Genomic DNA, 26,146 nt, shown 5'->3' on the forward strand with positions numbered 1-26,146 from the left:
AAGATTCAAGTACAATATATGCTATCAACATGCAGCATGATTTGAATAGAAAAGATTAATTACTAAATATGATATCTCATTTCTTCATTGGCTTTCATATCGTTATCCCTGATAAACTCCTTTGCATGGATTTTTTTTTTTTCAGTCAAGGTGTCAATCATTCAATATATTCAGTATAGAAATATTGTACAAGTATACATAAATGAACTCACAGAAACATTCAAGACAAATTTGTATTGCCCTGAAGTTATCTGACAACATAAACTCTGTTGTTGAGAAGCTGCTAAAGTCAAAGGAAAAATCTCATTTAAAAAAAAAAGAAAGAAAGAAAAAGAAAAAAGGTATTCTTTGGTAGAAGAACATTCAATGCACTTCAATTCCCACTACATCTGTAAACGAATATTCTTTTGGAGAGGATTTTTTGACATAGTGCATGTTAAGAATGTGTTCACCTAATGCAGCAATAAGATTGTCTTATATGGCATACACATAGGTGGAGCTAGTACTCGCATTGTAGTTTTTGTTTCAAAACAGTAGGGCCTACATACATTTGTAAAGGCAACGTATTCTAAGTTAAAGTACACTGGACAATGAACTCACTGGTCTACCTGTAGGTCAATGGACTACACGATACAACTTTCAGATACTTTGTTGTTGTTTTTTCCTTGTCTTTGTGTAAGGAGGGGGAGCTGATCACTACATGCATACTTAAATTACCGGTACTTGACATGGATTTGTCTCTGCAACATCGGCAATAATCTACATCAAGTCATACAGCTTGCCCAAAGCCTAATTTTGCTTCATTGTTTTATTTGTTGACTGTAGAGCACAGTCCCACATACTCAAACTGGTGTTGGTCTCTCATCTTGACGCTTTGTCCTGGTACTCAATGCAGGGGTACTGAACTTTAAGCACACCCAAGTTTCTGAGGCCCTTCACACCATACAGATGGAGAGTCTTGAGTCTGTTTGGAAAATTATAAAATGATACAGAAAGACATGAGGATAGGAGTAACACAATACTTGTCACATACACCAGTAATAAGTTCATGCGTAGTAATAGTAAAATGTTGCATGTCGTTATAACTAGACACTTTATATAATAGAACAACATGGTGTAGAGAATGCATACACCTGACTTACAATACCGTTAGTCAAATACACCTGTCATAAATACACGTGTAGTGACAGTAAAATGTTGCATGTCTAATAATAACTAGACACTTTATATCATAGAACAACATGGTGTAGAAATGCATACATCTGACAGTGGTGAGTGCTAATTTGCTCACTGTAATGACACAGGATGCCATGGCTAGGTTTTCTTCTATACGAGTGCATTTCAAAAGGCAGGTGTGTGGAAATGAAGACAAGTGGTAAAAACAACCCCCCCCCCCCCCAATTCCTCTTAACCCGGTGGGGACGGTTTGATTTTGCTACAACACGCATTTCCCGTAGACACCTGCCCGAGTATACTCGGGACTCGTCCTCAACGGGTCAATCGTCATTGTTGGTTTCGGTTTTGTGTTTCTTTCGTGTTTTTATTTACTAATGTTAGTGGAACAATAAAGTGCTGTTGATTGCACCAGATGTGTATTATAATCTACACACTCAGGTGATCAAGACTCTGTCACTACTTGCTAGATAGACTGTCCGAATATTCACACTAGTAATCCTCCACCACTATGCACACTTTGAAATACTGTGGGTGATCCCCAAGTTCAGTGTCAGTGTCAGTGCTAGTGCTAACACAGCACTAGCACCTCATTATGTGTCCAAAACTAAGCAGCCATCTGTTTTTATTTGACTGTAATCATGCGCCATCACTGTTTTCGTTGCCCAATTCCCGCGGACCTCGCATTGCTGTGATTCCAACACCTAGCACTGGTGATCGATAATTTTGATCAGTATCGCTTCGTTAATCTGACCGTCGGTGTTGGAGCTCGAGTTAAGGCTCTTTATACTAAAGGAGTATTTGGGAGCTATCACTAGCACTAGCACCGAACTTGAAATCACCCTGTGTATTTTATATCACTGTGGTGTTTAGTCTTAGTTTCATCTGTTCTTACTTCCTTACCTTTCCTCATGCCATTCACATTTTTTTTTTGTGTGTGTGTGTGTGTGTGTGTTGAGCACCTACATATATTGCAGCTGCTCATGATTTGTAGACCAACATATTGTTGCTTGGGGTGACGAAACCTTTCTCTCAAATTTGGGTGAAAATCCTTTAGTCATGCAATGTCCTGTCCAAATCCTAGCTGCCTTATCTAAACATGAACTCACCATGGCATGTCAATAGTAAAAAAGGAAAGGCGACCCCATTTACTCCAGTGCTTTGGCTGCCAGGTTGTTGTTGTTGTTGTTGTTGTTGTTTTCTCTCTCTCTCTCTCTCTCTCTCCTGAACATTTGACGACTTTGAGATGCAAGGTTTTGTCACTCCAACAGCAAAATGCTGAAACATCTTGCTGATATTTGTTAATCATCTTTCAATAATTTTGTATCTATTTCAGTGAGGAATATTGCAGTTGTTGTTGTTGTTGTTGGGTTTTTTTTTTTTTGTTGCTTTTTTTTTTTTTAAAGCAAAGGGTATAATACAAAAGGCTCTCCACGCCAGAATGTCTTACCCTTTACAATGCTTCAGGAGCCGGATGATGCTGGCTTCGGTGATCTCCCGGCAGCAGTTGATCTTCAGCTCTTCCAGCGTCTTATAGGAGTAGCTCGCCAATGACGATACGCTGTCAAAGGCACCAAAAAATACAAATGAAAAGTGTCAGAATACATTCACGCTAGCCAGACTCAATTACTGCATATGCCGAATTTTTCATGGGGCTTTTACTTTCGCAAATTTCAAGACACGCGGAAATGCCAACTCTGATCGCAAGATGAATGTGTGACGTGCACGCATACATTTCTCCATTCAGTTCTGTAGTCCATGTTCCCCAACGTAGCCACTTGTGGAATCATCATCTTCTTCAAGTCTCCTTGGCAGTCTGTGTGACCAATGAAGGAGAAAACCAGTCCACTTGCTTTCATACAATCCTATATGTCCCAAGGCACTCAGCTTAAAGCCCAAACAAAGTTCTGGTACGCCTGCAAAAGTTGTCAAATTTTGCTCCAAAATGTGAACGTATGCCTGGAAATGTGCGGAATAACGCTGTAATAACAAGATATTCGATGGGTAACAACAAAAATGGGAAATATTAACCAAAAACATTCAATCTCAGAACTTACCCGAACGGGGTCAGGCTAGACTCGGACTCGGGGATACATGTAACTCGGCCTCGCTTTGCTTGACAGCGGGATGAGTTGTATTGGTTGTCCCTCTGGATTGTACAGTGTTGTACTATGCATATGGGAGCGGCCTGTATAAACTACATTGTAGCGTTCTGGCTACTCGCAGTAATGGTCCGAGTTGTTACAACGCGCGCATCAAAAACCTCTTTGCCGCGCATGCAAAATTAGTGTGCGCCTCTCAAGCACCTCTAAAAACAATCAAAGACGCTTGATAAACAACAACAAAAACTTCAAAGACCGCGCGTCTCAGCAACTGAGGTGATGTGCGTATACTAGTAGGCTTGAGGACCGCGCGCTGTCCATTTGTTTTGTACAGGATTAGCATGCACTTTCCTGTCTGCTCAGTAAGGCCTCGTTTGGTACCCGTAGTATTATAGAGTACTAGTACTGATGAACATGGCGATCACGAACTGTGTGTAAATTGTCTGAAATAGGGTCGAGTCTTCCCTGAGACCAAGTTAGTCTGGAGCCTTCTGGAATAAAAGTCGGTCTACCTACTTTTATTATTTTTCTCAAAATACTCCAAAACGACTCATCATTCCGACAAACCGCGTCAGCCAGGTAAGTTTCTTTGTAGACTCTTTCGATATATTGCAAGCAAATATGAAATGGTGCCAGACAGGTTCTCAAGCCCTTACCAGAACTTTGTTTTCACTTTAACTTGCCAAGTTTTTTCATGAGCAACCGACTATCCGTACAAACCTGGACCCTGTTTTACGAAGAGTTATTATTGATGATATAGTTGATTTCTATCATAAGTCTATGATTGGCAGCCTGTGTGGTAAGGGAATCTAATCTCAATTATATCTTTTGATAAAATGGGGCTCTCATCTACTTGTATAAAGTTAGCAAGCTCACTTTAAAGGCAAACCAAACTTTACTCCCATGAGCAGGACTGCAACCAGTCCATCTCAATTCGCAAGGTCAGAACTTAGTCTATTTCATGGTGGCTGGAGTTAGAACAAACCCACCAGCAGTGCACAACAGGCATACTTTTGAGACAAAATTATCTATTTTTTAAAATCCATAATTGGCTTTGAAATTCCATGAAACTGTCAGATATGGTCCACCTTAACGTTCCTGCAAGAAACGTTATTGATACATACAAACTTGTAAATTACAAATATAGAATTGAACATGGAGGATTTTGAGCGCTGATGCCTTGTCGTCTGTATTCACCACGTAGATTCATACACTACGTATAAATTATGCTTGTGTGCATCCACAGCATTCACACTCACCGATTCACACTCCAGCTCAGCAGTATGGGGCGCCAAGTGTCACAAGGCCTATTTTGTTACCAAACCAGTCATTTCATCGACGAAATGATCCAACAAAATGTTGTCATTTCTCTATTAATGATGATTTCGTTATGAAATTATCATTACCTTGTCAACAAAATGTTTACTTCGTACACCCAACGAAACGACTGGTTTCGTATTACTAAATAGGCCATGTGACATTTGGCGCCCAATACCACATATGTACTGTACAGGCGAGCTGTTCGTTTTCACATCAGCTATATTAAAAGTGACGTATGTCTGATCATGTGTACACATGAAGAGATATATATATTGAAGTTTGCAGGAGGTCTCTTGCAGAATATAGGAGACTCGGCCAGCTCCAAATGGATGTTGAGGGTACGACGGGAGGACAAAGGACAAATTTGGATTAAATTCCCGTAAGTTCTTATAGCACATGGGTGCATTTCCAAGATACATTTTTCCTGTAAGTACAAGCCGATCAGCCATGTAATCTCTCACCTCTTGTGTGTAATGGACGTCGAGCTGAGGCCAAGCCTCTCCAGCAATGGACAGCAGGCGGCCAGTGACCGCACACCCGCATTGCCCACTCTCCGACAGCCGGACACGTCCAGGTTTCTGAGAGACAAACAGAGACAGAGATAATAAACATCAAATAAAGAGGAGCAGGTTATTCTCCCTTTTCAAAACCTTTTTCTTCTCCCTCTCTTAAATAAAGGCCATTATGCGCACGTAGTCATTAAATTATTTCCCCTCCTGAAATTAAATAGCAATGTGGTCGACGGGCATATCTTTTATCACAAAATAGCATATCGTCGCTGGGGTGACAAGACCTTGTACGTTTATCTGCATATTGGTGAAACTGACCTTTTTGGATTAATGGTCAGATAATCAGTTAAGTGATGAACTGTCCAAATCCTAGATGTATTACCCCAAAAATGATGACACCACAGCATGTCAAAGGAATGTCTATCTCATTGGATACAGTGCTTTGGCTGCCATGTTTTTTGGCTCTCCTGAACATCTGACATTTTGTACACTGTAGATACGAGGTCTTGTCGCCCAAGCGACAATGTATGATATACTCAGTTTGCGGTTCACTATGTGTAGTCCTTAGAAGGACTGTTAGAATGACAGGAGCAAAGAAGAAAGAAAGTCGGATAAGAAATTGAGTGAGAGTATTTTTTCTGGAGTGTGTGTAGTCCTGAAAAGGACTGTGAACCACAGAGATATAAGAGCTTAAGAATGGCAAGATTCTAGGTCATGAAAATGTCACACGAATGTACATGTATTTTGTACAGCAGTTCTTTCCAAAAAGCAACACAAATTATGATACAACACCAGAACTAGAAATGTCGCTATGGCGACTGATGCCTCCGCCATAATGCATGATTCTCCCAATAGGTGTATAGTACAATGTCTTCACAATGTGTGATGACAGTTTCACATAACTGGCAAAATATTGAAATGACAGGTTTGTCAGAAATATCTTGAATGTTCACTTTCCTTGAACTGGGTTTGCTATAATTGTATAAGAGTGCAGGTACACATATTTAGGGAATTGAGAATTTTTACTTGACTTCTGACGGACCCTTCTATAAGTTTATGCATTGAGTAATTTCAAAGGTATGAAGAGCGAGTGTAATTACAGTACAAAATAGATTTTTTTTTTTTTTTTTTTTTGGGGGGGGGGGCATTGACACCTGGCCTTTGACCCTTAACCTTTGACCTTTGACCGGAAATTTCCCAGAGAATCTCCATTAGGTAATGCATGTACGATGTATATGTTAAGTTTTAAAACTAATAATGCAAGCATTGCATTGTATGAGGGAAATAGTAAAATTTTGAGGAGTTGACCTTGACCTTTGACCCCTGACTATTGACCAATGACCCCTAAAATTCCCTAGATAATCCCTGCCAGTCAGTACATGCGTATGTACCAAGTTCCATGAAGATACATTGAACCATTTGCGAGAAAAGTGATATTGCAACATTTTCACCTTGCATTTGACCTTTTGACTTTTGACCTTATGACATGAAACTCTCTGGAGAATCTTTACGCAGTAGTACATGTCTACACTAAGTTTCAAGAAAACACCTTTGGGCATTGCATAGATATGGGGGAAATAGCAACATTTTTAGCATTTGACCTTGACCTTTTGACCATTGACCTCTTGCCAATGTCACGAAAATCTACTCAACTAATTGTCTCATCCTTGGACCAAGTTTGGTGAAAGATGCTTCATCCAGTATTGAGTTATCACGTAAACAGATAAATTTTAGGATTTGACCTTGATCTTTGACCTTTGACCTCTGTCCGATTTCACTCAAAAACTAATCAAGTAATTGCCCCATCATACATCATCCTCCGACAAAGTCTGGTGAAATTTGCTTGATCCGGTCTTGAGTTATCGCATAAACGGATACAATTTCATGATTTGACCTTGACCTTTGACCTTTGGCCCATTTCACCCAATATCCAATCAAATAATTGCCCCATCATACTTTATACTTCGACCAAGTTTGGTAAAATTCCAGTCAATATTACTCAAGTTATCGCGTAAACGAAAGCGGACGAACGTATGTACGGACGGACGGACAACCCCAAAACATAATGCCTCCGGCACCACTTCGTGGCGGAGGCATAAAAATCATTCCTGTTTTTATGATGTACATGTAAGTCACACTATGCAATTCACTACTATGCTACTTTCATTCCAAATGTAGTTAATCAAACCTTCAGTTTTTGTTGTTGTTGTTGTTGTTTTGTTTATTTTTTTTTTTTTGGGGGGGGGGGGGGTTATGATTGACCAAACGAATGATTATACAGTGCACTCCTGTTATAATGAACACGGTTATAATGAAATTCCGGTTATAACGAAGTAAAATTTTGGGCCGTAAAACATTATCCAGTTAATGTATTTTTATTGTTTATTTGTTCGGTTATAACGAAATTTCGATATAAAGAAAGAAAACTGTCAGTTCCGAGGACTTCTTTATAATGGGAGTCCACTGTAACAACAAAGAGGTCACAAAGAATACTGGTTTAAATAAGATTAATACCTTATTCCTGACAAGCAGGTGACAATCGCGATCAAGGAGGCGTCGGTGACATGAGGGCACGACGCCAGGGCAAGGGTCTCCAGCTTCTTGCAGTTCATGGCGATCTTCCGCACTGCGGAATCCCGTAGCTCCTTGCATCCCTTGAGGTACCAGTGCCTCAGGGACGGCAGCTTGGTGGCAGCCGTTGCTATGCAGTCATCAGTTATCTGGCCAGCAGGAGGAAAAAAACAACATCAACAGGATGACAGCGACAAAAATCATTTTTTTTGTGCATGTGTTTTCTAGCTATTTTCTTGTTTCTGTTTGTTTCTTCTACTTCTTCAACCCACAACACATAACTCTTGCCTGGGCCTATTCCCAAAGGACAATTATACTCCAAACACAATATTTGGGCATTGTCTGCCTGTGAATGCAGAAATGTTAGAGGCACAACAACACATCAGTGCAGTTTAATGGAAATCAGAAGGTCTCTTGAAAATGAATGAGCTGTTAAAGTTCAAGTTAAATGTATGCGGCATCATCCCTGGATGAAAAGACCTCAATTATTCAAGGCGTCACAGTTGACAAACATTTCAAGAAATCAGGAATGGAATTCAGTATATCAGACAGTATTCCATTTTCAATTTTTCTTTAAGCATAATGAAAGAGCATTTACAGTAAAATCATCTAGCTTTCACAACGCAGGAGGAACCATACCAACTTAATCACAATTACATAGCTAGAGTTACATAGTCGGTAACAAGTCAGAGGAATGTCTACTTCTCATCAGAATTTTTTTTTAATTCTCTTTATTTTTTTTTTCTTGCCTGATTTAAAACACAAATTCACATTTCATTTCCCATAATGGACATATGTGACCGTGCACCACAAAACAAACAAAAAGTCGCACCCTTTGATTTTACGTGAGGACTCACGTAAGTTTTCCATATTTTCTGAAAGAGCTATTCTTCTTCGACATTATTCTTGAGTTTGGGATCATAAATTGAATGGGAAAGTAGGTTTTCAGCAGTTTTTCTGCAACCCCTTTTCTGGTAGAATATTGTGATCAGGTTTTTCAAAGAGGCCTCTTTCATTTCTTTAAAATCCTTGCACCCTTTTCACTTTTAACTGTAATAACTTTTGAAAGGATGACTCTACTGCTCTGAAAGTTGACATTTATCATTGTCAGCATGTGGTAATAGACCATATTTAACCTCAGCTTAATCTGATAATCCCTTAATTGTTCGTGCTACAGTGGTTAACATGATGTTTTTGTCCTTTTCATGGCACAGGTAGCACGGCTTTTTTTTAGTAAAGATTAAGCACTTGAATAGACCCTGTACTTCAGAGCCTCTTTTCTCAGTTCACACTTTCCAGAGTGTGTGTGCTTTCTTTCCAGTATTTTGTACAGGTTAGGAGAATCCATTTGAATTGAGTTATACGTCATTTTAAAGCTTAGAGTCTGCTTTTTCAGAATCTGCCCTTAACTAAAATCCATGTCTGGTGACTTTTTGTTTGTTTTGTGGTGCAGGGTCACATATGATATTATGGCCATTTCATCATTAGATCGTGACACATTTAGCAATTTCTAAAATAATTTTCACACTATTCCGACACACACAAAAAGGTTAAAATAGCCAGATCAGCACCTGAAAGCATATTGTTCACATTTTTTTGCAGTCTGTTTCATTGCATTCCTTGTATATCTCGGTTTATTGGTTAATAAGAAATTGAAGACAGCAGCAAAGTTGACCAAGGAAAACCAGTAGATTACCTTGTAACACTGGGCAATGTTGAGAGTCGTGAGTTGGCTGCTAGTATCAGCCAGATGAACCAGTGTCTCTGCAGAAAGGTTGAAACATCCACACAGCTCCAGGACTCGAAGGCTGAAAAAAGATTAATGATATCAAAACTTACTGTCAATTACATCAGACAAAACAAAGACTTACAGAATAAAAATAGAAAATGATCCCAAAAGAGATAGGTAGAGAGATCAGTGAATAGACAGACATGAAGATAAACATAGAAAGTAAAGAAGCAATGTCGCGATGAATGTACAGTACAGGTCTGCCAACATTCCCACATCCAAATCCAGGGAGATTCCACACAGCGATAAGGGAGATATCTGTGTGCAACATGCATTCTATGGACGAAAATAATTCCCAAATCAGGGAAATTGTAATATTCTCTTATTCAGACATGAACAGATTTTGACATTTTTCAGGGAGACTCCTGCAGAATCAGGGAGACTTGGCAGCTCTGACAGTATAGAGAAAGAGAATATTTTAGGAGTAAAGTTAAAAAAAAAACACGCTTAATTCTAAGTTTTAATCTCACAAGGCAAACTGGGAACTCACTTTGGGCCGTACTTGTCGATGATTTGCCTTAAGCACTGATCAGTCACCAGCTGACATCCATTCAGACAGATGGACTCCAACCTACAGTCATGGGTGGCAAGAAACACAATCATTAACCCCCTACAAACCACAACCTTGGACTGTCAAGTGTGTACGATGCCATGAGGTTTACTTTCTGCAAAGATTTAATGCAATAGTCCGGATTTACTACAGGGTTCCCAGCATTTCAAGAACACAAAAACAACAATGTTAGATTAGAATCTGTTTCTGAAGCAGACACATACATTTGTACACACAAAGGTATACTTCAGCTCCTGGTGGGACGGAGTCATTTTTAGGTTTTTATCACACATCAAAAAGAAGAAAGGATGACCAAAAGTATATGTGACCCTGCACCTCAAAACAAACAAAAAGTCGCCAGACATGAATTTTTTAGTTAAGACCATATTCTGAAAGAGCAGACTGTAAGCTTTAAAATGATGTATAACTCAAATCAAATGGACTCTCCTAACCTATCTAAATATTGGAAAGAAAGCACAAACCCAGGAAATGTGTGAACTGAGAAAAGAGGCTCTGAAGTACAGTACAGTGTCTATTCAAGTGCTTAATCTTTACCAAACCGTGCTGGCTGTGCGATCAATGGGACACAAAACAGGAAGTAAACCACCAGAGTAACAACAATGAAGGGATTATCAGATTAAACTGAAATTAAGGATGCCTCATTAAAACATTCTATCCATAATTAATGCCAACTTTCAAAGCAGTAGCACTCTCCTTTCAAAAGTTATTAGAGTTGAAAGTGAAGAGTGTGGACAAGGTTTTGCAGAAATGAAAAAGGGATTCTAAAGACACACCTAATCACACTATTTTACCAAAAATGTTCGAGATAAACTGCTAAAAAAAAACCACACTTTCCTGCCCATTTTATGATACCAAATTTTAGCATAATGTAAAGGAAGACCCGCTCTTTCAGAAAATATGAAAAAGTCAAGTTCAGCTAGGTTGACCCATTTCACTTATTTTCAGTCCTCACGCAAAATCAGTGTGTGCGACTTTATGTTCGTTTTGAGGTGCATGGTCACATATGGGCATAGCTCAAAGTACTGTGACTATTAAAGCAATGAACACCAAAATTATACAGAAACATTATTCTAACAAACAGAAACAAACAAACAGCACGTGATGACCCCTGACCTTGGGCAGCCATCCAGGATGGCGGAGAGACCGTTGTCTGAGACGGCACACCAGCTGGCGTCGATGGCTTGGAGGTTGAAGCAGCGGGAGGCGTGGAGGAGGACTGAGTCTCCCTGCAGCGCCCCTCCCGAGCACCCAGTGAAGTTCAGCTCCTGTGGAGGGTGGAGCATATTTAAAAGGTACTGTTGACCATTGGGAGTAGTGACCACAAAAAAAAAAATCAAGATATCACATTTGATGCATGAAGTCATTTGTATCACAGAACATCCTACCATGTACGAAATTTTGCAATAAAGCCTAAAATATACGGTTGTAAGGAGATATCACTATTTTTCTCAATAAACCATAAATGTAGACGGTTCAAAGTAGAAACGTTTTTATTATAACCATTGTTCACATTTTATATTCAAGAATATTTCACCTTCATTTTGCTGTTTTGAAATTTTACATTGGTTGTTTTGATCTCTTACTCACATGTCAGAACTATTTTGGAGCACTGGGTTTTTGTGTCATCTGCAAATGGTAAATTATGCCTTTAACGCTGACATTTACATTTGTGTATTCAATGCATATGTTGAAGGTGACTTGAAGGCTTGTTCACTAAAGAATTAAGAGATAATGCAGGCAATTATGTGTGTTTGTTTTTTTCCTTGTCTATATTTCTGTTACCTTCTTATTACTGCCAGTGATACTCACATGAATTTGAAGTTAACAAAAGATCATGTTCAACCTCTGTGTCACGCTGATATGATCTAAAAGGTACTCTAATACAGGCTACAACTTCTCAATAGTTGATTGCAAAAATGTCTCACATGGTCTAGCTTGCTCAATTCACAAACCACTGCTTGAAGGTGTTTGCATGGTGAAAATACAATAGACAAAACATGGATATTCATGAGCATTTGGGACTATAAATGATTTTTCCATTTTAAAGATTTGTCCAATTTATAGTCATTAATGGTTTGGGGTTTGCCGGTCTACCAGAGTGTGCTTAGGATGGACTATGGAGCCACACTCTGTGCGACAGGCACAGTGGGATCCTTCAGATATTCTGACTTGTAACTTATATTATCTCTCTCGAATCAGAACCCTGGACAACCTCAAATATCATGATTACATGAACCATGTTTAATAGAAAGAAACAAAAATCAAATATCATGTATACATGAAGCGTTCTGTACTCAATCAGAAAGTTCTGTCCGCCCAACATAAACTGTGCATTCCATATTTTCCTACCTAAATCTCAGCTTGCTTTGCTGTGACTACTGGAGATAACTTGTGAATAAGGTTTACTTTCTGGACCGATTAACACAGATGCTTGGCGACTAATTGTCATTTTAACTCTTTTTGTGCCATGGTGGAAGTCCCCTGTGTGCCACATTACTCTGAGACACCAACGTACAGCCGTAGTCATGCAAAAAGTTGAGAAAATATTCTGTTTTTCAAATTGATGTAATTTCTACAGATTGCTGGTAAACTTGATACGTAGGAAGCAAAGTTTTAGAGAAAATACCAAGCTTTGCCTAGACGAAAATTGTAAGGTAAATCGATGATGGTTTTTCTTTCAAATGAACCAGTAGCTGCAATACTGTAAAGGCATGACTTTTGCACTTGTAACACTGCAGTGTCTTAGAATTTACACGGAAATCAGTTGAGGAACATCGCTTGATAGTCATTCAGCACATGAAATATAAGCTATAATGCTACACAAACACAAGCATGAGAAAAGCTTTCATTGTACTGCGGCATTTGGCAATTTATCAATAAGTTTGGGCGGATTTGTGTAGAATGTGAAGCTGGCACGCCCTCCACTGAGTCAGACGTGCGAATGTGGCACATGAAGAGTTAATCAACAGAATTTATATCTCAAACCCCCCCCCCCCCCAAAAAAAAATACATATGCTAAAATGCAAAAGCATGGCAAGTTTTGAGCTATTTATGCCTGAGCACACACAGTTTCAAAGGCTCGTTTGTAACACGACCCTACATTTCTCTTTCACCAAATGACGCATGAAGTTGAGTTTGTTACCAGGAGCGAATCGGCGCATGCCCGGAAGAGATTACGCAGTCCGTTCTCGGTGACCAGAGCGCCACGACACTTGTGTATCGTGAGCCTAGCTGGATGTCTCTCTCCAATCATGGTCAGGTAGAAATCAGTCAGATCACGATTCTCCAGGGAGATTGTCTTCCCTGATAAAGAAAGAGAGTCAAATAACAAAAGAAATGTGTGAATACGTTCCTAACATTTATTGCATAATTCAACATCCATTGCATTCAGCAAACCACGATTCCAACAGTGATTGTGTTAAATGTTGGTTGTAATGTAATCACCATTAACTGTATTGTATTAAAAAATGCATTCACTGTTCGATGTATTAAACATTCAATGGCATTCAATATTCACTGCACTCAATAATCTATGTACAACTGTAGTCAAGATTCATTCAATAAAACTTTCCTTTAATAACTAATTTCCCTGGATTACCACTGACTCATAATATGAAACATGAAGTGAACATAACATTTCCTGTACTCATCTTCCAAAACTAAGGTCCATTTGAGTCATATCTGTGAAATTATTTCCACAGACTTACTGCTAATGTGAGAAATATGTTGGCAATGCTCTTACTTGCATCTTCAAGAATCTTTGGGAATTATTTTTACAAACTTTACTTTGTTAACTGTGAAAATTTGAGCTCCTAACTGCCCTAAAAATTAATGCTGTTATTGCTGAAGTAAGCATGACACTTACGGATACAAAGGAGTGGCAATTGTTTGATCCCATCAATTAAAAAGAAAAGCAAATTAAGTGCAAATAAAAATAGCATCACAACAGTTTATTACTATTGTTGTGACCTCCATAGCATATGGTGGTATACAACAGTCTAATAAATATGTGTCATTATATAAACACTGGACAATAATATCAGGGCTGCATTCAGCAGCAAATATTTAGGAGGAATCCACAAGAACTGACTTTACTTCTAGCACACCATCTTAGTGGTCTCTTCTTCTCCAACAAGTTACAAAGTACCATCCGAGAGGGTTTTCCCAAGCGAATTCATGAATATATTAATTTGCATATACTTATGAATATTCATGACCACCATCAAAGAGAAAGCTGCATATAAACACAAACATATGTACTATCAAATACTGTTGCGATCATAGACTCACAAAGCGAGTCGTCCATGGCGATGCGCTGGAAGCGGTGGCAGACCAAGGCGCAGTTGGTGAGGTGGGGCTGGGGCAGGTGGGAGAAGATGTGGAGGAGGATCTCGTCCGGTAGCAGCTGCCAGATGGACAGGGACTCTGACCCACGGGGACTCTGAGGTAACAGGGAGAAAGATTTAGAATTGAGTCCATGGCAAGTTTAAGTTCAAAATGTTATTATGAGCACTTTTAAATCTCAATTCTCATTTTTTTTTTTTTTTTTGGTCAGATGAAAACACAAATGTACACTACTGTACAACCTACCATAAGCAACATTTCAGCTACTAAATACTCATGTGATATCAGACAGCCACACATGACAAGAAAAATAAAATAGAATTTCCTCATACTATGAACATACTTACAATGTAGTATACATAGATAATACTATAATTGTACAAACTGTATGTAACTATTAAATGTTTAAAGGGGTATAGATAGAGATATGTGTAATGTTCCAGGGGTTATCCCAAAAAGTACAAAGAACCTCATAAATGCTGTACTAATATTCATAAATCTTTCCAGTGAATAATGTGAAAGCAAGTCACAACTTCTGTGAATCCTTATGCCTATGTGGTGATGGAGGGGTGGCATGGATAAGACAGTCAGAAAAAGATGTGTAAAACTGTTTGACTTCGAGGACATGATAGTGTGCATATAACGATTAAAGGGACTGTACAGTTCTGGTAGAGGTGAGGATTTAAATTTTACTGTTTTTGCGAGATATTCAGAAACCACTCTAGGAGATGTCATAGAGCATGCAATTTTTAGGGGAATCAAAAGTTTATTGGATGAAAATAGGTTTTGAAACGGCCGAGATTCAAAAAAAAGGTGAAACAAAGAGATCCTTATAAAAGGCATGGCCTGTCGTTTTTTATTATTGTCACTTCTTTGGATATCTCAGCCATTTGAAAACCAATTTTCATCAAAGAAACATCGAATCCTTCTTAAAATTACATGCTCTTTCATATTCATATCAAAGAGGTTTCTCATTATCTCACTTTAGAGGAATGTTATAAACTTGAATCCTCACCTCAACCAGTAAGTACTGTACAGTCCCTTTAATGGACATGCTATCACAACAAAATGCAGTATGCATGTAGGTACAGTGAACTTTGCAGCATACTTACATCTTGGATTAGCTGCAGGGTGAGAGGAGGAACGCTGGAAGAGCCTCGCCCTCCAAGCACCTTGGCAACTGTTCCATCTGACAGAATGGAAAAAATATAAAAGGGGGAAACTTGTTTACATGTTCCATGTACAAAGCTGTTGAGCTTGGCTCCTTTCAAAACAGCAGCAAATTCAATTCAACCTGAGAAAATTGTACTGAATATTAGGTAGCAACATCAACTATTCATACCCTACATGAAAGGTGCTGTCACCCACTTGAATACCAAACTCATGATGATCACTTTTGCCAAATAGCAGAGTTCTGGTAGAATGCACAAGTAAATGACAAATGTGTGAAAATCAACAGAAAAGTTTTGGGATATCAAAACCACCATACACAAACAAACACAAAGGATTGAGTGCTTGAATGTAGTTCTACCGGCAAAGTCAAGCCTTACAACTTTGTTGCTGTGCTATTATTTTGCAATCAACATACACTGTAAGCTGCATGAACAAGCAAACTACATACTGAGGGAAAAATTAAAAAACAAAAAGTATTTTAAACTGTCAAAGCTATTAACTCTACACAGTGTATGTGCCATGGTGGAAGCCCCCTGTGTGTCATATTATTATGAGACACCAACGTTGTCATGCTTTGAGAAAATATTGTTTTTCAAATTTATGGAACTTCTATAGTTTTCCGTTAAGCTGAACATGTAATGAGCAAAGTTGTAGAGAAAATGTCAAGCTTTGCTTTGATGAAAATTGTAAGACAAATCGATGATTGTTTTTCTTTGAAATGACCAGTAACTACATTCATTGCAAAGACATGACTTTCGCACACAAAACAGTGACAGAAACCTAGAATTTCCACGCAAATCTATGAGGGAACACCGCTTGATAATCGATCACCATATAAAATGCAAGCTATATGTGAGACAAACGGAAGCACGACAAATACTTTCATTGTACTAACTGCATTTGGTGATTTATCAGTCGGTTCGGGCTGGTTTGTGGGTTTGAGCAGAATATGCGAACTTGGCACGCCGTCGACTGAGTCAGACGTGCGAAGTTGGCACATAAAGAATTAAATTCATCTACCAGGCAGAATTAAAATCATGTGATGATTACTGCAATGGTGTTAACACCATCAAGTCATTTCAATCTATGCTAATAGTAAAACAATATGTCATGCATGAGCAATATATATCCACGTCATCATGGTTCTGTTTCTCTACTCACCAAACATTCGTGATGATCTGACCCGAATGAATTGTCCGTCTCTCTTAGACATCGGGACTTGCAACGGAGGCTTTTCCTTCCTGGCAAACTCTCTGTTAACCCTAGTTTGGCTCTTCCTGACCTTTGGCCCCGACGCCGACACCTCGCCTGCAGGATCACCAAGACCACATATGCCACTGGCCAGCTTCTGCTGGGTCATCCAAGCCATGCTGGACTGTGGCCACTTGCGGTCATAGCTCTTGTCAGGTGACCAGTACATTTTCGTAAGGGCACTCTGGGGCCGGCGTTGGCTGGCAGTCATCTTCTGCGAGGCACTTTTCTTTGGGTTTGCGCTGCTTGGTCTTGGTTTCCTCGGCATCGATGCAGATTCTGAAGGGCTGTGAGAGTGGAGCACTGGCTCTTGAAAGGACACCTTAGACTGGTCCTGATGAATGCCATCATCGAGAGTTTCAACTGGGATGCCCTCATTTTCCAAAGCCTCCTCCTCCTCACTTCCCTGACGCCCATCTCCACCATTCTCTCCTGAGGTTCTCAGAGGGTCAAAACTAGCGATTCTGTCAAGGACAGCATCCTCATCTTCCAAGTGTGCCACTTGTCTAGGGGAATGCACAAATGGAGCACCATACTCCACCTCTGAGATGCTATCATGTAAGTCCAGATCACCACCATCCTCCTGAATTGGTCTCTCTGTATCCATATTGGAACCAAGGCTCAGCCTAAGAGATTGACTGTTCTGAACTGCAGCTGAATCATGAACTCCTTGGAATCCACCATTTGATGAACACACAGTGGGATGTTTGGAAGTACCTGCAGAAGCTCTAGGTGACAGTGATTTCCTGAGCCTCCTCTCCTTTTCATGATGCTGCCGGATCTCTTCAACATGGGCTTCTGTAATCCTAGGACTTCTTTTTGGCTTTGTGCGCTTTGGTGAGTTGATGCTGTGCTTCGGAGAGGAACGGCTTGCAGCAAGAGCACGGGAGTTGATGGGCTTGGAAGACGGAGGTGGCTTTGGTTGCCTTCTACTCGAAGCCAAATCTACTTCAAACGCAACACCTCCCGAGTGTTTGCCATCATGCCTTTGGGTCTCTTGGTCAAAAGAAGAAATGGCATTGTCTCCACTGCCTGTTGGTGCTATGCTTCTATCCACCTTCATGTCAAAGACAAATGAAATGGCATTTTTGGACTTCTGAATATTGGAATGCAGAGGGGTATTAATGTTTGGGTCGACGAGGTCTTTCGCATCACCACTATCTGAGAGATCATAGGTCCTCCTCAGTGTAGCTGTTTGCACCCTAAAAGTCTCCTTGCTTGATTCTCCTACATGATTTGCAGATGAAATATTTTGTTCTGCACCTAGTGAAGAGCCTAGCTTGGGTTCCGTGTAATTTCTCACTACTTTCAGGGGAGAGAACGATCGCTCCTCTGGGCGGAATGTTTCAAGTCCAAGGTCAGAGGTGTTGCCCTCACTAGCTGCAAAGGACACTTGGATATCATCATTGGAAGAGTCAGCATTGCCAAGGCGATGGAGCTCACTCTTTTCTTTCTGATGTGAAGTTTGAGTCACTCCTGAGTTAAGTGGTGGGGGCAAGTGTAAATCACTGCCTAGCTCATTCCCATCAAAGTCACACAAACCCAGCTCGGCAAGAAAGTCTGCGGTCACTGCAGGCTGTCGGATGCGGCTAATCTCGCTTCCAGCTTTTTCATGCATCTGGGGCTGGACTTTCTCCAGGAGGCTTCGAGGGGATTCTGTCTTGCTACTGTTCAGGGGAGTGGCATCCACACATTCCTGATTGGTCGCTACATGTGGACTGGCGTCCTCACTTTCTGCTGCCTCACCCTCATCTAATTGTGGTCCTTCCTTCAATCCGAAGATATTCTGCCCAATATCTTTCTCATCATCTTCAGCAGTATTTGGTTCACTAGTAGCTGTGAGACTACGACCATGATTGTTACAGTTTGCCTCAGACTCTGTGTTACTTTCTTCTGGGCTGGCATTTTCTTTTTCCTCTTGGTACATTTGCTCCTTACTCAAACCAGCATCAACTTCCAGGGTGGAATCACTGACACCCACGTTGCTGCTTTCACTTACAAGATGTTTTGTACTCCTGGAGGTCTGGTTAATATTTTCAGCAAGTTGCTCATGATAATATTCAGGTTTCACTTTCTCTTGCGACTCTGTGCTTCCTTCTAGAACAGTGAAATGCTTCTGGGTGAGCCCATCATCAAACTTTCTCTCTGGCAGCTTGGGAGTGAACAAAGATTCTTTTGTAATGTTCTTCTTACCGTTGGAACTACCTGATTTGCCATGAGTGGTATCCTTCTCCTTCTTGTCTCTTATTTTCTGGGTGAGTCCTCTGATGTACTGTCGAAGGACATCATCCCCTTGCTTAGCAGCACTGCAAAGAGCCCCAACATCGAACTGAAGGTCATCCATCTCTACACCACTCTCTTCACCTTCATCTTTCCCGGAAGGAGCCGGAATCTCTGCCCCTTCACCAGCATGTGCTGTAGCTCCCATGATATCCGCAGCACTCCCAGTACCCCGATGCATTGTCTCCACCTTGGGAACATCTTTGGCTGAAGGAGGCTCGTTTTCTTTGGGAGATGGTGTGCCAAACAGCGTGTGCTTAACATCTTGATGGATCTCAGAAGATTCAATGGAAGGGCCGCCCACTGCATCTCCTGAAGAAGCCGTACTAACTCCTTCTTTGCTCCCAATGTCAGGTTGGGGATGCGTTTTCCTCTGATTCCTCAAAACAGAATGAACGTTGCCATGTTCCAGAAAGGATGTGAGAAGCTCATCGTGAACATTTGCTTTGACCTTGCGAATGCCCAGCAAGGACTGGAGCATATTTTCAGCTGAGTATACACTGTGGAATTCTGATGCCTTCACGGCTTCACTTGTTGGCTCAGGAGTCCATCTGGTCCATTTCTTACCCGAGGCATCCCCTTCAAGACTGTTTTTGCTGCGATATCCATAAGGATTGTCTCCAATGAAGTCTCCGGTGAGTATATTCTGGTTGTTTCCTGTTGTTGGCACATGATCAACCTCACCAACCCCACTCATTCCTGCAGACGTGTCGACCTTGCCGTACCTACTGCGCTGTCTGATTTCACGCTGCTGAAAGAAATTCTCTAAGTCATCAACACTGGGATCCTGCCTGCTCCCAGAAGACCAGTCACCACTCGCCCCTATCCGGAAGTCTTCAAATTCAGAACGTCTGCTGCTGGCCATCTGCAAATTTGCAGACCTCTGCTCTAACATGTCCTTGTATTCATTGGAAGATGTTGAAGACATCCAGCGAACATGTCTCGATCTGGCATCTTGACCACGCCCACCCTCTCTGTTCACTTTTGCACTTCTTGGTCTAGTTTGAGTCCTACCACGAATAGAGTTTCTCAAGGGTGACCCACCTGCCCCAAAATTCTCCTCGTGTTGGTCAACCCTATGCTTAGCACTGAAGGGTCTTTCACCCTTGACAGTGGACACAGACATGGAAGAATCATCTCGCGAAGGACTGCTCGAATAGTGCTGGACCGAGTTACGGATCTTTGGCTTTGCACTGGATGGCCTTTTGGTGAGTCTTCGGCTGCCAGCTCCACTAGAAGCCTGAGAGCGCAAGACTCCATCTCCTTCCACTAGACCTGCACTGTACGGGCTCTTCGAAGATGCATCATTTGCACTACCCCGCACAGATTTCTGCAGGTAAATGCTGGCAGTGCCTGGCACAGCTGACTCAGGCGGGCGGGGCAGTTGGGAACCCTGTACTTTATCAAAGTAGGCGAGTCTCTTCTGACGAACCTCCCTCCTCATGCGTGTTCTTGATGTTTCCATCATGCCACGTTGCCGTCTTGTATCCTTTCAAGCTCTGCCATTCAGGTCTGGAAAAATGACAGAAATAAGAATGGATCATTTCACACACACAAAAAAATCTACATTATGTACATGTGTGTGAGCATACAGCACAATGCATACCAGGGATCAAATACTTGGAATGCATCAAAAGCAGGGAGGTATAGTGTACTGTACATGTACATGCATCTCAATACATTTCAAATATTAATCTGGGATGCTGTGGTATTCTTTATTTCTTTTCCAAAGTTACTTTAGACAGTATACACTGAAGATGCTTTTCATGGGTGCAGAACAAGGCTTATTTGATATAAACTGGGATAACTTTGCTCCCTGCAAAGGGATTGCACTTCCAGTGTAGGAATTCTTTCTCATGTCTACATGTATGTGCTCCCAAAGTTAACCAGTGGCAAAATTCTCTTGTACCTACCCCTTTCCACGATGCATGTATAACTGACAACCTGGTTGAGAAATAATACTATAAAAATTGTTATTTTCACGCGACTAATGTTTTGCACTTGGCACAGTAATAAGAGTTGCACGTGTTTTTAAAGGGGCATTCCGGACGATTTTCATAATTTCACATCATAAAGTACATAAATCAACAGCTCCATGTATAGATTCGTGTAATTTATTGTGGTCCTTGAGCAGATAAACCAATAAATTGAAAATCTTAAACAAATTACACTGAACAGTGTTGATGACATCAGAGCCTCATATATTTCAAAAATGTAGCAGAGTGTAATTCCATTACAATACCACTTGCTCAACAAGTTCAACTGTGAAAAATGTATGCATGTCTTCTTCTTTTGTTCTGCTTCTTTGAGCCCCAACTCATGCATTCTTATCATGCTTCTGGTGAGGCTGGCATGTCATCATCCCTGTTCATTGCAATTTGTTATAAATTTTTAAAACATTCTCATTCCTTATCCCAATCACTATAAATTCTGAAACTCTGTACTCAGTTTAACTGATTTACAGTTGTATAGCTGTTCAAATGTAAAAGTCTGAAAATCATCCGGAGGTCCCCTTTAATTTTGCAGAATAAAGGTCTACAACCTTTGTACATCAACTATTGAAACATAAGGCAAGCAAAAATATTTGCATGCTTTTATTTTTGCGCTAGTTTCTGGTTGCATGAAATTCACACACACAAAAAAAATGTCAACACCATTTTTACAGATGTTTTGGTATTGGATGCCTTTCCTTGTCTCTTTTCTAGATTTTAATAAGAACAGTCTGACATGACAAATTCTAACAGCCCTAGACCCTTGCATTTTCATATGAAAATGATTTACACTTGTACTTGTCACCACAAGAGCGGTTTGCTGCAAAGTCTTGAACTGGTTTTTAATGAAGGCTGAGAGAAAGCTTGTTCAGAAAAGTTCAATAATGTGCAACTTACGAATAAGCAATTAAGCATGAACTACCCACAAAAAAAAAAAATGAATTTGAATGGTTTCTTGAATGCTAAAGAAGATTCACTATTTTACTTGTAAAATCACTGGCTGAGAAAATAGTTCAACCATTGTTTTAATGTGGTATCCAGTTAGAACATGTTTACATGTATGCTATCTGGCTCAAAGAGTTTGCATTGTGTTTTGAAATGGGTTATTGAAGGCATGTGTGACGATACGGCTTACACTTAATCTTGTCATGAACTTTCATTTCAAAGAATTGTCATTATATTAGTTCCATCAAACCATGATACACTGTGTATGACAAAAAAAAAGAAGAAGAAAGAAATACCTATCTTAGGTACACACCAGATACTGGTACAGTGCACTCCGGATGTAACAAACACGATTATAACAAAATTTCACTTACAACGAAGTTAAAATCAGGCCGCAGGAATATCCGCGCTAATTCTTTTAATTACTTGTACTTGTTCAGTAAAAATGAAATTTCAATATAACGAAAGAAAACTGCCGGTCCTGAGGACTTCGTTATAGCGGGTGTCCACTGTACCAACACAGTATACTGTGCAACTTACTTTTTATACAGCTACTTAGGGTTCTGATGTGAAAGAAAAACAATTACAAGGAGTGATCTGCTCATAGCGGAAATAATCTGAAATAGTCTGAAATAGACTCCATGGAACTACACATGCAATAACCTGCATTATGTACATTGGGCAGATGTTACAATGTACAGCTTGAACATTGTGCATACTGCGTGTACACATATTACTGCTGCTATTATGGTTACAACCTTGAAGTTCTGTTTCCTCTCAAAGGTATGATTGCTACAATGGCAGTAAACCTTCTAATAGGCAAAAATAGCATTGCTCGATAGAATCACCAACACAGTTGCAAGAACAATATATCGTTCATACAATGTACCATTGCACAGTACACAACCCTATACACTTGTATTTGCACAGCTGAGAAATAGGCGACTCGGCTGACTTGCCGCATTGCACTTTATATTATGCAAATGAGCTTGCACAAATTGTAAGGCACTTAATGCAGTTGATCAAAGAACGCAGTACCAGATACAATGTACCTTCAAGCTCAGTTGCACTTCCTGTGTCACCCAGCTCACTGTATCACCTTCAAAAGCTCCCTAGATATTCAGGACTAGGCAGGTAAGAGCTGAGGTGCTAAAATGGTTTATTGTGGCTCTGTCATTCATGAAGTTACTCAAACATGAACATACAATGTGCATTCATTATGCACCACAGATTGCATTTAGGCACCTTTAATTGTTGTAAGATTTAAAGGGATGTTATAGCATTTAGTTGAGGTGAGGATTTCAGGGCTGCCAACTCTCACTCATTGAGAGTGAGACTCACTCATTTTGGTCCTTTCTCACTCAAAAACTTTATTTCATTTGCATGCATTTCTATTGATCTCACTCATTTTGACTCCTAAATTATAGCATTGGCCTACATGTATAGGAGTCTCACTCTCAACTAGTTTCCAATGTTGGCAGCCCTGGGATTTCAACTTTCAATTTCACGAGATACATTTTTGTACTTACCGCTTTATATATGAATAAATTCTGCACTACAAATTATAAGTACAATTCCACAAAGAATTAAACGTTTATTTGAAGAAAATTGATTTAGAAATGGCCAAGATACACTGTATCTCCCCCCCCCCCCAAAAAAAAAAAAAAAATCTAACAATGGACTGTATCTAGTTGTACAGTATGGTAGGTTCTACAATTGTATTACACAGCCAAGTCGCTGAGTTAAAGGGACTGTACAGTACTGGTTGAAGTAGGGATTCATGTTTTGAACATTCCTAAGTGAGATAATGAAAAGCCTCTTATGAAATATGCAAGAGCATGTACTTTTAAGAAGGATTCAACATTTATTTGATGAAAATTGGTTTTCAAATGGCTGAGATATCTAAAAAAGTGCTAATAATAAAAGGCGACATGCCCCAACTTTATTAGTATCTCTTTGTTTCACTTTGTTTTTGGATAATATCTCAGCCATTTCAAAACCAATTTTCATTGAATAAACTTTTGATACCGGTACCCCTAAGAACTGCATGCTCTTTGACATCTCATAGAGTGGTTTCTGAATATCTCACAAAATGTTAAAAGCTAAATCTTCACCTCGACCAGAACTGTACACACCCTTTAATACAGGACAGCGTCTGGTCAGGCTACAAATTGTAGGTAGGTATCCAGCACATCGACACCATCTGTACACTGAAACAGACATCCTTCTACTAACGTAGTTCTAGAAACGTACATGTAGTACCGTACTTACTGTATTGTGCGTAAAGAACGACAATGCATGCACGAGACTATAGTGTTCACTTGGATCAATTCATCTAAATAGACCATGTATCAGTGAGAAAGAAAAAGCAACAATAAATAGTATTTACAAGTAGCAATAACAAAACAATGAACCACAATTGTACATCATGTTGCAAAACTCCATTAAGCATTAATACATGCACTTCAAACATATTGGCAATCGAGGGTACGGGTGTCAGTTTCAAAGCACAGAGCTGGCCTCCAAGTGCAGGGATAATTTACACCCCACACGTTCGAAGTACAGATGTAACGTTAGATCTACTGCCGTACCGGAAGTTAACTTATTTCAATCTGTATCTCAAATCAAGTGCTTGTAAATTCAGAGTACATATGGTATTCTTTCCACATGTAGAACTACAGATATACAGTGTACGTCTGTAGCAGTACCAGTACCGGTACTGAGTACCTGATATGTTACAATTTGTAGTATGGTAGCCCTACTACATATCGACCGTCTTTTAAACCGACCGCGTATTCATTGGCGCACTTTAACGCTTAATATGCACTTCACTGCACGCAAAGCACATAAAAATGGATTGGCTTTGAATGTTGATAAGGATGGTGTGGGAAAACGCGAAAATTCACTGTTCATTAAATGGTTTTAATCAAGGACAAAATTTCGAATGAATAGTTTCACCGAATCGTAATGACAGCACAATGTAATGTCTATGGAAGTTTCTAAAAAGCTTCGTAGACTTTTTCTACAACACGGTGTTCAATACAACTCAGTTTGCGTGCATTGTCAATGCAAAAACAGCGGTCGATCCTAATAACGAGCTTTACCGCAGGGAGCTGAAACGAGGCCACGCAAGTTCGTGGGCGATATTTTTGCACTGAAACATGGAATCGAAAAGGGAACAACGACATTTGATAGAGCTGGATTTTTTCAATCACGTAGGTCAAGTTTTTTACGTGAATTTCAGTGTTAAATTTACTTATCAAGCAAATAAACATTAGGCGGTCGATGAGTAGTAGGTCCAACCCTACAATTTCAGGCAAATTCTGTGATATCTTACAGTGCTACTGATAGAAAAAAAAAAAAATCAGGGCGTCAAGTGACACCCAACCACACTTGTATGGTAAGCACATCTATCGCCAATCTGCAGGGTACCTTGACATCAGCACCCTGCGTATCATGGACATGGCTGTTTGTGTAAATGTTATACAAATGTACACTAACAGCAGAGCTACCAAGTCTCACGCATTCTGCGTGAGACTCAAGCATTTAGGGTCCGTTTCACGATCTCGCGCATGGCACCCATTTTTCTCACGCATTGTGAAATCTGCAACTTGGGCCTATTAACAATGAGCATAGCTCAATACCAAAGGATTAAAGTGATAGTTGCAACTGAAGGTACTGTATATTTCCCTTTTGTCTTTCAAAATAAGAAAAAAAAAAGTCACTTAAGTTGCTCCTGATCGCACCATTAAAGAGCTAAAATTTTAAAAAGCTCCGTACTAACCCTTCCCACACCCTAGCTCGCGAGCACATGCGCGCGCCGAGACGTTGAGTCATGAAAATCTCACTCATAAAAATTTTTCGAACTTGGCATCCCTGTAACAGTGTCAGTGTAGGACGGAAAGGTAAAGGTTACACGTGGTGGGTTTAAGCGCCATTGGCATTAAATTAGGTACGAAAACAATGAAAACGAAGAAACGAAAACCAAACTCAAAAACAAACTAACATTCCAAACTAAGTCTAAACACATTTCAATTACACATCCGCTCAGTAACGACGCATGACTGTGAAATTCACGTGTATTACATGGAGGGAGGGGTAGCCCCGGAGACCGCGCCGCCAGGCGC

At 40.1% G+C, this 26,146-nt stretch overlaps 1 protein-coding gene across 1 annotated transcript; it reads right to left on the reverse strand.

Moving 5' to 3' along the window:
• Window positions 1–861: 861 nt before the first annotated feature.
• Window positions 862–20,548, reverse strand: LOC139733263 (uncharacterized). The gene is made up of 11 exons (XM_071644102.1): window positions 16,714–20,548; window positions 15,492–15,568; window positions 14,326–14,476; window positions 13,178–13,338; window positions 11,149–11,300; window positions 9,955–10,035; window positions 9,372–9,483; window positions 7,619–7,824; window positions 5,057–5,173; window positions 2,624–2,734; window positions 862–964 (listed from the first exon to the last, which is right to left on the reverse strand). Exons 1-11 carry the CDS (start codon window positions 20,546–20,548, stop codon window positions 862–864), a joined length of 5,106 nt encoding a protein of 1,701 aa, XP_071500203.1.
• Between the last annotated feature and the right edge of the window lie 5,598 nt (window positions 20,549–26,146).

This window comes from Diadema antillarum, unplaced genomic scaffold (assembly GCF_040938485.1).
Source record: "Diadema antillarum isolate AM-2024a unplaced genomic scaffold, OU_Dant_1.0 seq00000466_RagTag, whole genome shotgun sequence".
NCBI classification, from domain to species: domain Eukaryota; kingdom Metazoa; phylum Echinodermata; class Echinoidea; order Diadematoida; family Diadematidae; genus Diadema; species Diadema antillarum.